This window comes from Crinia signifera, chromosome 3, assembly GCF_055691185.1.
Source record: "Crinia signifera chromosome 3, ASM5569118v1, whole genome shotgun sequence".
Lineage (NCBI taxonomy): Eukaryota > Metazoa > Chordata > Amphibia > Anura > Myobatrachidae > Crinia > Crinia signifera.
Window position 1 is genome coordinate 272,205,285 of NC_139219.1, and position 15,023 is coordinate 272,220,307.

General features: G+C 43.7%; 1 protein-coding gene across 1 annotated transcript in view; it reads left to right on the plus strand.

The window, feature by feature from the left end:
- Positions 1–15,023, plus strand: part of CUL3 (cullin 3) — a 109,927-nt gene that overhangs the window by 42,754 nt on the left and 52,150 nt on the right. Inside the window, exon 2 of the mRNA XM_083178051.1 lies at positions 2,737–2,934. Coding sequence (XP_083034177.1) covers positions 2,737–2,934 — 198 coding nt within the window. The remainder of the gene's footprint in view (positions 1–2,736; positions 2,935–15,023) is intronic.

The following is a 15,023-nucleotide window of genomic DNA, read 5'->3' on the forward strand; positions in this document are numbered from 1 at the left end:
TCCCTACAGTACATAAAAAGGATTTTGTTGATTTCCACCTTAAGGGCTCATTGGGATAAGTATTTCCAGAGCACTTTCCCACACTGCATTCATGTTGGAATGTGACTAGAGAAAATTGGCCAGTTTACTGCACTTTCCCGATCAGAGTTCAGAGTGTGGGTCCTGGTTCTCTGCACACGTGTTGCTCATGAGCAGCGGTGTACTCAGAAACAATGCTCTTATTTTACAGCATTATGATGTTCTTTTGTGTATGCCATTTATACTTCAGTCTCACCTGCTCACTAGAACACATGAATTTCAGTGGTTTCAAATCTAATGCTTGCCATATACACTGCAATATAATGGCATGTATCCAGCAGTGTGTAATGCTGAATAGAGACTGTCTAATTTTTTAGAAGTATAGGATCATTATAAGGCATGTTTGTACATTTTGGTTGGAAGATTTCAGTAGATGGCTCATTTTGTCCTTTGTTTCAGGAATGTCCAAACTGTGGCCCTCCAGCTGTTGTGAAACTACACATCCCAGCATGCCTTGCCATAGTTTTAGCATCCCCTAATAGCAAAACTGTGACAAGGCATGATGGGACTTGTAGTTTCACAACAGCTGGACCATAGTTTGGACATGCCTGGTCTATGTGGCCATCTTCCACTGGTGTAATGGGCCCCTATAACATTAGAAGTTCAGTCCTAGGGCAGAGATGGGCAGCAATCGCCTCCAGCTGCTTTGGAATACACTTCCCAGCATACCTACTAGTGTTTCTTCTAGGAACCAAACGGGGCAGGGTGCTGGAGGGGCGGACCAGGCACGGCGACGGCACATATGGGGGCATGCCCAGGCCGGCGCGTCACGAATGGGGGCGTGCCCGTGCCGGCGCGTCCCCGGGCCGCCGCGTCACCGAAGGGGGCGTGCCCGGGCTGCCGCGTCACTGAAGGGGGCTTTCCCGGCCGTGACTACGTCCCCGAGCTGCCGGGAAAGCGCCGTGCACCGCAATCTATGGCGGCGCTGGGCTTCACCGGTGCACTCCGGCAGGACAGGCAGCAGGCTGTTTTAGCGGGGCACTTCTAGAGGGGCAGGGCGCATTTTACCCTTTAAAAATTGGGCAGGGCGCAGCGCCCCGCTATAACAGCCTAGCGGGAACACTACCTACCAAAGCTGACCTGGATGTGTAGTTCCACACCAACTGGAGCACCGCACGTCATCTACACTTTATTTTTGGGAGGAGCTGCTATTCCTTGACCCAAGTTTGCCACACATGAATTTGGACAACTTAGATTGGCTGGTCCCAGGCAGTAAGTGATTGGATTATTCTCCTAACATTTCTCCTCATCTTCTGCCTATGTATGCAATAGCTCCTTCAGAAATGAATGAGTAGACTCTTGTTACCTTTTTATTTCTCTACAACCTTGTCCTCTATCCATTAATCACAAGCAAGCTCTTTTAGAAATGATACACTGCTTGTGATTGTTTTACAGGCACATATGAAGTATTATTTTTCCAAATCTAATGGAAGGCCCAGAACAGGTCCCTGGGTTAAAGCTCTATCAGGCGAATTTTGCCGGGAGGCTTGACTGGGACCCAAACCCACCTAAAACCTGGCCAGGATCTAACTTGCATTGGTTTAATCCAAATTGGTACAGTAGAGTCCAAATGTATAACTGGACAAACAGACCAATGAATAAAATAGAACCTTGTTCAAATATGCAAATTTGGAGAGAAAAATCTATATTTTTGGTGTGCATGTGACTTTGTATATCTGAATCCTTCTTTATATTGTACAGCATCCTGATATTGGTGACTTTTATATCATATTATACAATATTTCAGACACTTATCAAACAGACATGCATTTTGGGGGGTTACCTGATATAATGTGCCTCTTCTCAGCAGGTCTATCTTTCATTATCACAGGCCCTTAATCCCCATACATTTTATTGTTCACAATATCGTCTAGTGTGGACATTTAATTTTTAATGATGCACGGTCCCGTGCTTTAACGAGAAGTGACATCTACTGAACAGTGCCGGTCAATTTGGCAATATAGCCAAACAACCTACATGTTCAGTGGGTCCCAGTGATATCACCGAACAGTATCACGGCCAATACGGTTCAGTGTGTACAGGTAATATCAGCCACCCGCGACTGCGGCCGATAAAGTTCACTATAACTGCTGCGGTTGTGTAGTAGTGTGTGTGTGCGCGTATGTGTGCGGGGAGGGCTTTAACAGGTTACAGTCATACAAGGATGTCTTTCCTAGCTGTGTAAATCTTGCACTACATGGAGGGGTTTGTTTGCCTGGCACTCTGGGGTTTAGGAGGCATTTTGATTTGTGCCATTTATCTTTTTATTTTTTTTAATCATGGGGATATTGATCAGCAATTTATTTTTAAATAGGAAATATGACTTTTTAAACTGTAATGGCAAATATCCTGCCTTTTGGCTATGTATATAGCATACACATGTTCTGCTTGGGAGCTGATTGTAGGTTACAGGCAATCTATGAATTGGCTATCTAACTTATGTATTGGTGTGTGTTATTCTGATTTAACAACCTGCATTCATTGGTACCAAACACATAACTAGTCCCTATAGATTGTGCTTGTGAGCAGGGACTACTTGCCTGTTATTAGTCTTGTTTTATGTTCCTTTTGGCTCAACATAAATGTAGATAAATTAAATACCGGATGAGATGTATATTTTATCTTAAGTTTTTCATGCGTTCCACTAATCTCTTGTAGATGACTATGGATGAGAAATATGTGAACAGCATTTGGGATCTCCTAAAAAACGCAATACAAGAAATTCAACGCAAGAATAACAGTGGACTGAGCTTTGAAGAACTGTATAGAAATGCATATACCATGGTGCTCCATAAACACGGGGAGAAACTGTACACAGGACTGAGGGAAGTGGTGACGGAGCATCTTATAAATAAGGTAACACTGGCTTCTGACACAGATGTGAACAAACCTCTTGGATGGAATCATGGCAGAATGCCAGTAAAGGAATGTTACTTGTTAATATCAAATGTACTTTACAGCCAAGTCCTAATCGGGATTTGCTTCCACTGCAATGCTTGTAAATTCCATTAGGTAATTAAAAAAATATTAGATGAGGTCCTTGAATGTAGTATAACATATTTCATGTGTATATCCTCAAGTCCTGATAGTATAGTAGTAAGGTGTTGGTGATCATGCCCACTACGTAGTCATACATAACACTTTTGTACGTTTATTTTTTTAACTTTGTATTGAGATTATCCATCCTATAGTAGCGGAGAAGCAACAATTCTTCATGGCGTTCAGCTCTGTACATGGCGGTACTTATGTAGTATCTGGGCGTCCGATTTAGAAATCGGATCGCATCGCATGCGACCAAATCGTATGCGATGCGATGGTCAAGATTTTTCCATAGGATTCAATGTTAAAATGGTCTGAGTCCATTTGAACATAGAATTCAATGGGAAAAAGGGGTCCTTTTCCTTTCCCCACTATCCAAGTGGGCATGGAGTTGGATATAAACCTGTGGCGAGCGTAGCGAGCCACCGAGCCCGAAGCGTGGCGAGCGTAGCGAGCCCCGCAAGGGGACACAGAATACTTTTTAAGAAATATGCGTCCCCTCGCGGGGCTCGCTTCGCTCACCACGCTTCGGGCTCGGTGGCTCGCTGCGCTCGCCACGCTATATAAAATCAACTCTATGCCCACTTGGATAGTGGGGAAATGAACAGGACCTTCTTAACATTGAATCCTATGCAAAATCGCATCGCATCGCATCTGATTGTATGCCTTAAGGTAAGGCATACAATCACAAAATCGGCAGCCCAGATACTACATAAGTACCTACATGGCTACCAGTGGTTTAGGCGCAAGTCCTTCCTGCAAGACTGATTAAGTGCTGAAACATGTATTGTGTCTCAATGCACTTTGAGCAGCAGGGTTTGGTAAATTCAATGTATAGTTATAGTATAGTCTGAGGTTATGCTTAAGTGTCTACAGAACCAACCATTCACTAATATAGCTTCTAGTTCCAGCAATCTTTGTTCTATACTGTATCTTAGGATCTTCTTAAATTTAAGTTTGTCTTTAACTATTGTTCAATTGCAGCTTTCTTTCAAACTTTTTAAAATAAATAATGATGCCAACATTTTTATCATTCAATTTGACTACGATTAGCTATGAAAAGGCTTTAGGGAGACACCGATAAAAGGATAATTGTATTACATTTTTAAATTGTGATATGCAATTGTATTTAGTTTTGTATATTATTTATTCACAAGGTTTATTTTACCTTGGGTCATAGCTACCTCTGAGCACTATCCTATAGATTCACTATTTTTTCTATTTTTACATTTTTAAATTGATCAAAACCACTACTATGATCTGGTTAGCAGTATACTCATTTCCTAGTTCTCACCCATTAAGCGTTTCATAAACCATGAATTTATCAAACATGTTTCAAAGGGATGCAGTTAAAATCCCGGCGTTCAGAATCCCGACGCCGGAATCCCGACCGCTGAAATCCCGACACTTTCTCCCTCCATGGGTGTCCACGACACCCCTGGAGGGAGAATAAATTAGCGTGCCGAGCGTAGCGAGGCACCGGGCCCGCTGCATGGCGAGCGCAGCGAGCCCGCAAGGGGGGGCGATCCACGTCCCCCCCCTTGTCGGGATTTTGAACGCCGGGATCCCGACCGCCGGGATTTCATACTGAATCCGTTTCAAAAGCTTGTGGCTTTCACCAAGGTTGCAGTGGTGTTTGCACACTGTTGAAATGAATGTGAGAAGCTCCCATCTATGGCGTTTTCCAGTTCTATCTGAGCTTACCAGCTGTAGTATAGTCTGAGACCTTTCAGGAGTTGCTAGGAATCCTCAAAGCAGCCCCCTCCCCTTTCCAAGTCCCCAGAGTGCGCCACTAATGACATTTGCTTTATTGTCTTATTGTTCTCAAGAGCCTTGAAAATCTTTAGATTGTTCATTTTTTTTTTATAGCACTTTGATTATGCTGCGTAATGCGATTTTCAGCCTACTGAAATTGTTCACAAATTAACCACTTAAAGACCTCCACTAATGTAACACTGCTGGTGGACATGGAGGATAGGGAGCAGGATCACTTGAAGTTCACTACAGAACTGGTTCCATATGTCAGATAATTCTAATAGTTTGTACAGAATTGGAAAAACTGCATAAATGGAAAGCAATTTATTTTAATGGGGTAACCTGGATGCATTACATTTAAATGGCTCATTCCTTTCAAAACGTGCACACATACATTAAATGTTTCACTGGTTTTGAACTCCTGTTTGTTTTTATGTTTATTTTTTATAAACGAGGCATTCTGAAGTCCTGTACACACAGGGCGATTCTAGCCATAATCGCGTGGGGATATGGGAATGGTCACCGGGAGCGCACTCCACCAACCAGCCCTGGGGTGCTTGCTGGTCAGAGAAGCATGCTTCTGCGACCAGCGACTTGGGCAGGCCAAGTTACTCGTTTTTATTAGCGACAATCTCTGGTCGCTGATGAAAATGGGATGCTGAGCAATATTAAGGCAATATTTCTCAGCGACCATATTGCTCCCTGTGTACTGAGCTACAGATTCACCAATTTTATAGTTTTATAGCATTGAGATCTGAGATAAGAAAATACAAAATAATCCGGGCACCAATTGGAGCAATATTCTAAATCTAATGGTATGTACACACGGTGAGATTCCTTTGCTAATCGGCTTAAGATTCGATTGCTATACAATCTTTGCTAACTCTGTACTATTTACACACAATTCATATATCTACATTCTATTTCCACTATATAGTCATTACTGCACTGTCTATTTGGCTTTTCGACTTCAGCTGAACGGGAGTGCGCATTGGGATCGAATCAGGATAGAAAGCTTAAAAACATGTTCTATCTCCATACGATGTCTATGCGATAGTGATTCGATTTTGACTTTATAGTCAAAATCGAATATAAAATTGTACCATGTGTACACAGCATAAGAGTAATAGTAGCCACTCCTAGAATAGGTATGTCAAGCCTCTTGCATCTAGACAAGATCAAAAGAAAACCTACGGGAGCGCACAAAAGTACACAAGTAATAATTCACTGATAAAAAAATAAAATAAAAAAAAAACCACACTTCACAAATAACTTTTCTCTTACATCCAGCAGGGGACACTGGCGATCTACTGTGGGTAATTGGAGCTGGCACACTATAACTTTAAGAAGCTGGCTCCTCCCCTCTAATACCCCACAATCCCCAGTTAGAAAAATTGTGCCGAGGGAGCTGGACACGCAGAGGCCTTGCTCCTGCTCTTTACTCCTTAGGTTCTTTCTAACTGCTAAAACTTTCCTAGTTATTGTCAGCTCCTCATAGCTATTTGTAATAGGCTGTGGAGCTGGGCGCTTCTGGTTCTTATCCAGCTGTCTGTCAGGGCCTCTGTCAAAGTCACCTGCCCAGACCTCCTGGTGTACCTGCGGACCCCCACCAAAGGGACCATCATACACCTTCGGCTGCCTGCTGTCACTGGAGCTCCGATGATTACAATAATCTCCCCCAGCGTGGCGCTCTGAGCGGGTGCTGTGAGAGCGCTCCTGCACACTCACTGTCAGTCTGCACGGCCGCCTCCTCCCGCCGGGTTTTCAGCTGCTGCTGCGGCTGGCTCTGGAAGGGAGACAGGTAGTGTAACAGAGCAGCGTCTATGTGCGCACCAGCGCCAGAGCTCAGGTGCGGTAGCGTTCACGTGGCTGGCGCCATTTTATATTAGTGCCACTGGGGGGGAGGGGGGGTTATAAGGCATGCTTGGGTTACATATCTTATGGGATATGATATTTATGTTTTCCCTTAGGAGTGTACAGCTGTGTGTGTGGAGACTGTGTGCTATTTAACCCCTTCAGCTCCTCCAGCATTTAGCAGGGGAGGTATATTTCACTGACATTGTTTCTTTTTGTATAGCCAGTGATTAAGTGAAGGGGATTGATTTGAGGGGTTCAGGCTTAGTCTTCCCTCTGGTGCCCTGCAGTCTCCAGTGCCCATCACTTCTGTTGTTGTTTGGGTGGCTTCCCCTGGTTGTAAATATTCTATACTGTGTGCCTTACAATGACTGGCAAGGCAGCTTCCACCAAGGCCTCTCAAAAGGCTTTTGTATGTGCGTCATGTGGGTTTAAGTTTTAACAGACGTCCCCTGAGGATAAGGCCACCGCCTGTGATGCCTGTCTCGCGGCGTCCCAGGCGCAGTCTAACCCTTTGTCGGTTACCCCGCCGTGGGCAGATTTGTTGGTAGGGGCCATGTCGAAGTTGTCCTTTGAGCTGGCGGAAACCCGCTCAGCTCAGCCAGCATGGGTCTCTACCCTATCTAGGTCCATGGACACCTTGGTCAATTCTATGCCGGCCCCTAGAGCCCAGCCAGTGCGTCATAAGCGCACCTTGGCCCAGTTGCATGATTCAGGGAATGGACATGGATGATGATGATGATGCTCCTCCACTGGAGGCGGAACATCAGGTGTTTTAACAGTCCTGATCCCGACATCGTGTAAATGACTGTCGGGATCCCGTCCGGCACCCAAGATAATGTACCAGTCACAATAGTGATACTACCACTTTGACTTCAGGCTGCTGAGACTCTTGGTAAAATCCAGCCAGTCTCTATGCAGTCAGTGGGGATTATAAACCAGTGTTTTGACTAGATGGCATGGAGCTTCTGCAGAGCAGCTACATGGTCTTCTGTTCATGCATTAACCTTATTTTACAGATTTCTTGACTGTTCAGGAGTGCTCCTTTTTTGACAAAAATAATTGTTCAGCCAAGGCTGAGCATACCCTTCCCTAGGGGCATCTACTGTACACATGGTCAAGCATGTGGAGGAAGATAAAAGTAAGAGATTTGGTACTTGGAGTAAAAAAAAATTCCAGGGTCTATCTGTGGGACACTACAATTCCTTACTTATTTGGTTGTGTGAGTTATTCTGTTGATGTTTGTCTTCACCCTATCCTTTAGCCTTTATAAGACATTGGAGGGGAGGAGCATATTTTACTACAAAAAACATCCATTAAGTACAATCTCCTCAAACCTCTCTGCACCCCATGGCCAATAAGTTTTCCCAAAATGGTCTTGGAGGTTGATTTAAATCTTATTTATATGTACACACTTTGAACCATTCAAAGTTTGGATGTTTTTGATAGCCCTTAGTATAAACTTCGATTCAGTGGCCTAGTAACTGCTACTTTTGTCTTTCATTATGAGACCATGTACTGAATGTTGGAACCATCTGTAACATGTTGCGAGATTGTTTTAGTTTGCGATTACTTATTTACCGTATATACTCGAGTATAAGTCGACCCGAATATAAGCCGAGTAATCTAATTTTACAACAAAAAACTGGGAAAACTTATTGACCCAAGTGGGACTCTCACTCGAGTATAAGCCGAGGGGGGCTTTTTCAGCATAATAAATGTTCTGAAAAAGTAGGCTTATACTCGAGTATATATGGTAGTTGACCTTGTCCTTTTTTAACTAGTGTTCTTTCCCAACCATCTGGCTAGGACCCGTTCGTGCATTCAAATCACCACATACTTTTTGATATCCATATTACTCAAGTAAAGTTTCTGCAGTTTATTATAGAAATTTTTTATAGGTCATTGCTTGGCATTGTTGCTGCTAAACCCTAACCAAGGCCATCGGCGTGGCTTTAGAGTGCTAGAATGGGAATATGTTCTGATATTGTATGGAACATGTGACAAACTCCTTTTAGGTTTGGACCGTAGATTGAAAGCAACTCCTTATCTCCACTCAAATAAAACTTGTGAATTTGCAATTGTGAACAGCTTGTTCTAATTTTACTAGAAATTCTACCCTCTGTTGTTGTCACATCTATGTTGAATTTCTCAAGTTCATCAGCTTAAAGTTAAATTTTGTCTGCTTGGCAGCCAGATGGGATATTCTAGTGTTCATTCGGGAGTGGTACTAAATCCCGGCGGTCGGAATACCAGCGTTCAAAATCCTGGCGCCGGAATCCCGACCAGGGGGGGGACGTGGATCACCCTCCTTGCGGGCCCGGTGCCTCGCTATGCTCGGCACACCAAAACCCCTTTCACACCAGCCTAAATTCCTGGGTTGAGTCCGGGAACAACCCGGTACTAGCGCTGGTGTGAAAGGTTCCCGGGACAGATTACCGGGCTAATTTGCCGGCAATCCAACCCTGCTAGGTAGCAGGGTTGTTCCCTGGTTCAACCCGGGGACCTGGTTGGTGTGAATAGGGTAGGGTATATTTACCCAGGTTGACGGTCCTCTGTGTCCTGTCCGGCCGATAATCCACGCAGGCGGCGGGCGCAAATGACGGGACAGGCGGTGGATGATGATGACGCAGCAGTGAGGGCGCCGGAGAGCTGCGTCCTCTTCATCTGCCGCTTGTCCCGTCATTTGCGCCGCCGCTTGTGTGGATCCCCGGCCTGCACATAGGACAAGCAACTGGGGTGAGTATTCTCACCACCTCCGCCGCCATCCCGCCGACTGCCTGCCTCCTCCCCACCGACTGCCGGCCTCCTTCCCGCCCCTTCACACACCAGAAAATGCAGGAACTTTTTCTGGTGTGAAAGGGGCCAACCCGGGAATGGCCGGCATGATTCCTGGGACATATTCCCGGGTGGGTCCCTGCATTTTCTGGTTTCATTTCTGGGGTGTAATTTATTCTCCCTCTATGGGTGAAATGGGTATTACCTTAAGATAACCTCCAGATATCGCCGTGGCTGCCACAAGGATTTGTCAGATACTGTGGCATTCAATGGCATCACATGTGGTGCATCATTTGCAAAAGGAGTATCTTAAACAATCCTGCTGCCTGGCTTGTAGTTGCCGGGGTAACACATGCGTATGCGATACCCCGCCCTAGGGTATGGGGGCCTTTAAAACTCAGCTGCCTCTGATAAATCTGTTCTGCCATATGCACTAGTTTTTACTGTGGTTGTAAAGCCATTGCCATTGTTTATGTAGCTAGGTGTTATGGTTCCTTTGCCACTGGAACAACCTGTATATGTTTATCTGTGCTTGGGACCAGCTATGACAATCACATAGGTAAGCACCAAATGAGGTAAAACAAACTGACCATTGGAGATATGGACCTCCAAAAACGATGCGAAAACCAATCCACGATTGTATATTACTTTACAGTACAGTGTTTAAAGTGGTTTGGACAGGTCTGTAGAATTGTGATTACAATAAAACCATACCGGTGCCTGAATAACAGGCACCCAGATGGGTGGCAAATAGCCTGTTATGCGCCAAAGACCCAAAAACCATGACACTATTGCATATTGATGATGCCAAGCATGCCACCCTAAACCGATCCCAGTGGCGTGTGATTTATTCGAGATTTTCTGCCTTGGGCTTTCTCGGTGGCAAGCTACTTGGCGCTAATGAAAATTAAGTGAATGCAGTCTAAAGGCTAAGCTGCTGGTAGGATCAGGCAGCTTGACATAGGATAGCCCCCGCTGATGTCCTCACGTGGTTATCTGCTTTTTGATGCTATTATTGAATTATTTGCACACTACTGTATTTGCAGCCTTGGCCGCTCAGTTTTGAGTTCTGCATAGATAGTCTGCAGCTTGAGGTATGGCACTATTTGGGATTGTGACATTCTGTGTCAGAGGTCCTGCTATCCAGTGGTTGGAGGTCTGTGCTATTACACAGCCATGAATCTCTGGCAACCAAAACTGTTGCCCAAGCGCCTCCGAGACTCCAGTGACAGATGGCTTCATATAATGCAGTATTTACATTCAGTGATACAAGGTTTAACCCCTTCATGACAGAGCCAGTTTGTGCCTTCATGACAGAGCCCTTTTTTTCAAATCTGACATGTCTCACTTAAGTGGGGATAACTTTTTTTTGCTTTTACTTATCCCAGTGATTTTGAGATTGTTTTCTCGTGACACATTGTACTTCAAGTTAGTGGTAAATTTTGGTCGATACAGTCTGTGTTTTTTTGTGAAAAATACCAAAATATCGTGAAAAAATGGAAAATTTAGCAATATGCAAAATGTCACATTTTCTGCTTGTGAGACAAATAATCATACCACTCAAAATAGTTAATAACTAACAAAGACCATATGTCTACTTTATGTTGCAATCATTATTTCAACCTCCTTTTCATTTTTTTGGACACTAGGAGGCTTCAAATATGACTAGCAAATTCTCAAATTTTCAAGAAAATTTCAAACACTGATTTTTTTAGGGACCAGTTCAGTTCTGATGTGACTTTGAGGGACTTGTATGTGAGACACCCCCATAAATGATGCCATTTCAAAAACTGCACCCCTCACAGTATTCAAAACAGCATTTTGGAAGTTTGTTAACCCTTTAGGTGTTTCACAGGAATTAAAACAAAGTGTAGGTGAAATTTCAAAATTTCTTTTTTTTTGCAGAGTTTCAATTTTAATACATTTTTTTAATGAATACAGTAGATTTTACTAGAGAAATGTGACTAAAAATTGATTCCCCCAATTCTTTTGTTTTCATAAATATCCTATATGTGGCCCTAGTGTGCACGTTGACCAAACCACAGGCTTCATAATAGAAGGAGCACCTACTTGATTTTGGAGCCTCCTTTTTATGAGATTTTTTTTTTAGGCACCATGTAGGTTTCTAGGCACCATAAGTGCTAAAAGTTAGGAACCTCCCCCACAAGTCACCCCATTTTGCACTCTACACCCCTCAGGGAATTCATCTAGGGGTATAGTGTACATTTCAAACCCCCAGGGGTTTCACCAATTTTGGTACAACTGGGATGTGAAAATGGAAAATTACATTTTTTTACACAAACATGCAGTTCTGGCTCAAAATTTTTCATTTTCACAAGGAATGAAGGAGACAAAGCACCCCAAAATCTGTGCCCCAATTTCTCCCGAGTACGGCAATGCCTCACATGTGACCAAAAAATACCAGTTGGGCGCATGGCAGGACTCAGAAGGGAAGGAGTGATTTTTGGATTTGGCAGCACAGATTTTGGTGGAATGAATGGTGGGTGCCATGTTGCATTAGCAAGACTCCCAAAGCACCAATACAGTGGAACCCCCCCACAAGTCACCCCATTTTGCAAACTACACCCCTCAGGGAATTCATCTAGGGGTATAGTGTACATTTCAAACCCCCAGGGGTTTCACCAATTTTGATACAACTGGGCAGTGAAAATGAAAAATTACATTTTTTTACACAAAAATGCAGTTCTGGCTCAAAATTTTTCATTTTCACAAGGAATGAAGGAGACAAAGCACCCCAAAATCTGTGCACCAATTTCTCCCGAGTACGGCAATGCCTCACATGTGACCAAAAAATACCAGTTGGGTGCATGGCAGGACTCAGAAGGGAAGGAGTGATTTTTGGATTTGGCAGCACAGATTTTGGTGGAATGAATGGTGGGTGCCATGTTGCATTAGCAAGACTCCCAAAGCACCAATACAGTGGAACCCCCCCACAAGTCACCCCATTTTGCAAACTACACCCCTCAGGGAATTCATCTAGGGGTATAGTGTACATTTCAAACCCCCAGGGGTTTCACCAATTTTGATACAACTGGGCAGTGAAAATGAAAAATTACATTTTTTTACACAAAAATGCAGTTCTGGCTCAAAATTTTTCATTTTCACAAGGAATGAAGGAGACAAAGCACCCCAAAATCTGTGCCCCAATTTCTCCCGAGTACGGCAATGCCTCAAATGTGACCAAAAAATACCAGTTGGGTGCATGGCAGGACTCAGAAGGGAAGGAGTGATTTTTGGATTTGGCAGCACAGATTTTGGTGGAATGAATGGTGGGTGCCATGTTGCATTAGCAAGACTCCCAAAGCACCAATACAGTGGAACCCCCCCACAAGTCACCCCATTTTGCAAAGTACACCCCTCAGGGAATTCATCTAGGGGTATAGTGTACATTTCAAACCCCCAGGGGTTTCACCAATTTTGATACAACTGGGCAGTGAAAATGAAAAATTACATTTTTTTACACAAAAATGGAGTTCTGGCTCAAAATTTTTCATTTTCACAAGGAATGAAGGAGACAAAGCACCCCAAAATATGTGCCCCAATTTCTCCCGAGTACGGCAATGCCTCACGTGACCAAAAAATACCAGTTGGGTGCATGGCAGGACTCAGAAGGGAAGGAGTGATTTTTGGATTTTGCAGCTCAGATTCTGGTGGAATGTTGGTGGGTGCTATGTCGCATTAGCAAGACCCCCGAAGCACCAATACAGTGGAACCCCCCCACAAGTGACCCCATTTTGCAAACTACACCCCTCAGGGAATTCATCTATGGGTATAGTGAGTACTTTGACCCCACTGGTGTTTTGTCAAATTGTTAGGCATCGATACGTGAAAATGAAAAATGTCATTTTTTCCATTAATTTGTAGATTCACCCCATAATTTTATACTTCCACAAAGGGCAATAGTAGAAAAAGCACCCCAAAATTTGTTACACAATTTCTCCTGAGTATGGCAATACCCCATATATGGTTGTAAAACGCTATTTGGGCAGACAGCAGGCTTCAGAAGGGAAGGTGCACCATTTGGCGTTTTTGGCGCAGATTTTGCTGGAATGGTTTTCATGCGCCATGTTGCATTTGCAGAACCCCTGTTGTATCAGAGCAGTCAAAAACCCCAAGTGATACCATTTTGTAAACTACACCCCTCAAGGAACTATCTATGGGTATAGTGAGTACTTTGACCCCACTGGTGTTTTGTCAAATCGTTAGGCATCGATACTTGAAAATGAAAAATGTCATTTTTTCCATTAATTTGTAGATTCACCCCATAATTTTATACTTCCACAAAGGGCAATAGTAGAAAAAACACCCCAAAATTTGTTACACAATTTCTCCTGAGTATGGCAATACCCCATATATGGTTGTAAAACGCTATTTGGGCAGACAGCAGGCTTCAGAAGGGAAGGAGTGCCATTTTATCACAGATTTTGCTGGAATGGTTTTCGGGCGCCATCTTGCATTTGCAGAGCCCATATTGTACCTGTGCAGTGGAAATCCCAAGCAAGTGATACCTTTTTGTTACTAGCCCCCCTCATGGAACTCACTTACGGCCGTAGTGAGCATTTTGACCCCACTGGTGTTTTGTCAAATTGTTATGGGCTGTGAAAATAAAAAAAAAAACTAATTTTTTACATTAATATGTAACTTTAGATCAAAATGTGCCATTTTCACAAGGGTTAATAGGAGAAATTGTGTAACATATTATGGGGTGCTTTTTCTCCTGAGTATGGCAATAGCATATATGTGTTTGTAAATTTCTGTTTGGACACATGGCAAGACTCAGAAGGGAAGGTAATGGCATGCGGCTCTTTGTACAAGCTGTGTGGAGTACATTAAAATTCAAGGGAAGTGTGATATATCTTAAAACAATCTTTGATACACAAGCCTGGTTGTGTGGGGCAGGTTTCACAATGGTAAGTTGTGTCCTTTCTTATCCCCTTTTTGTAGCATACTCTACATCGTTTCTGGGACCTTCCTTTCTTTCCAGTGTGGGGGACTTCACTCGGAAAATGTTGCCCTGGTACAATTCGCGAGGCCTCGCTTCCAGAAGTACTAGGGCCCCCCTGTTCCTGGTTGCCAAAAATAAGGGCCTTTATTACTGCCTCTTGGTACTCCAGGAATGTCTCCCTTTGGCCTGCACATCGATGTAGTACAAATGCGTTGTACAGTGCCATTTGTACTATGTGTACAGCTAATTTTTTATACCAGAACCTTGTTTTTCTCATAGCACTGTAAGGCTTCAGCACTTGATCTGACAGGTCGACCCCCCCCATGTACCTATTATAATCCAAAATGCAGTTGGGTTTTGTAGTTTCGGTACTTGTGCCCCGCACTGGGACAGGGGTGCTGCTATGGCCATGCACTGTTGTCAAGATAAGGACATCTCTCTTGTCCCTATACTTGACACACAGTACATTGTCACTGCATAATGCCCTGCTCTCGCCCCTTCTAAGTGTTTGCCCAAGCAGCGACCTAGGGAGGCTTCTATTATTTTTACGTGC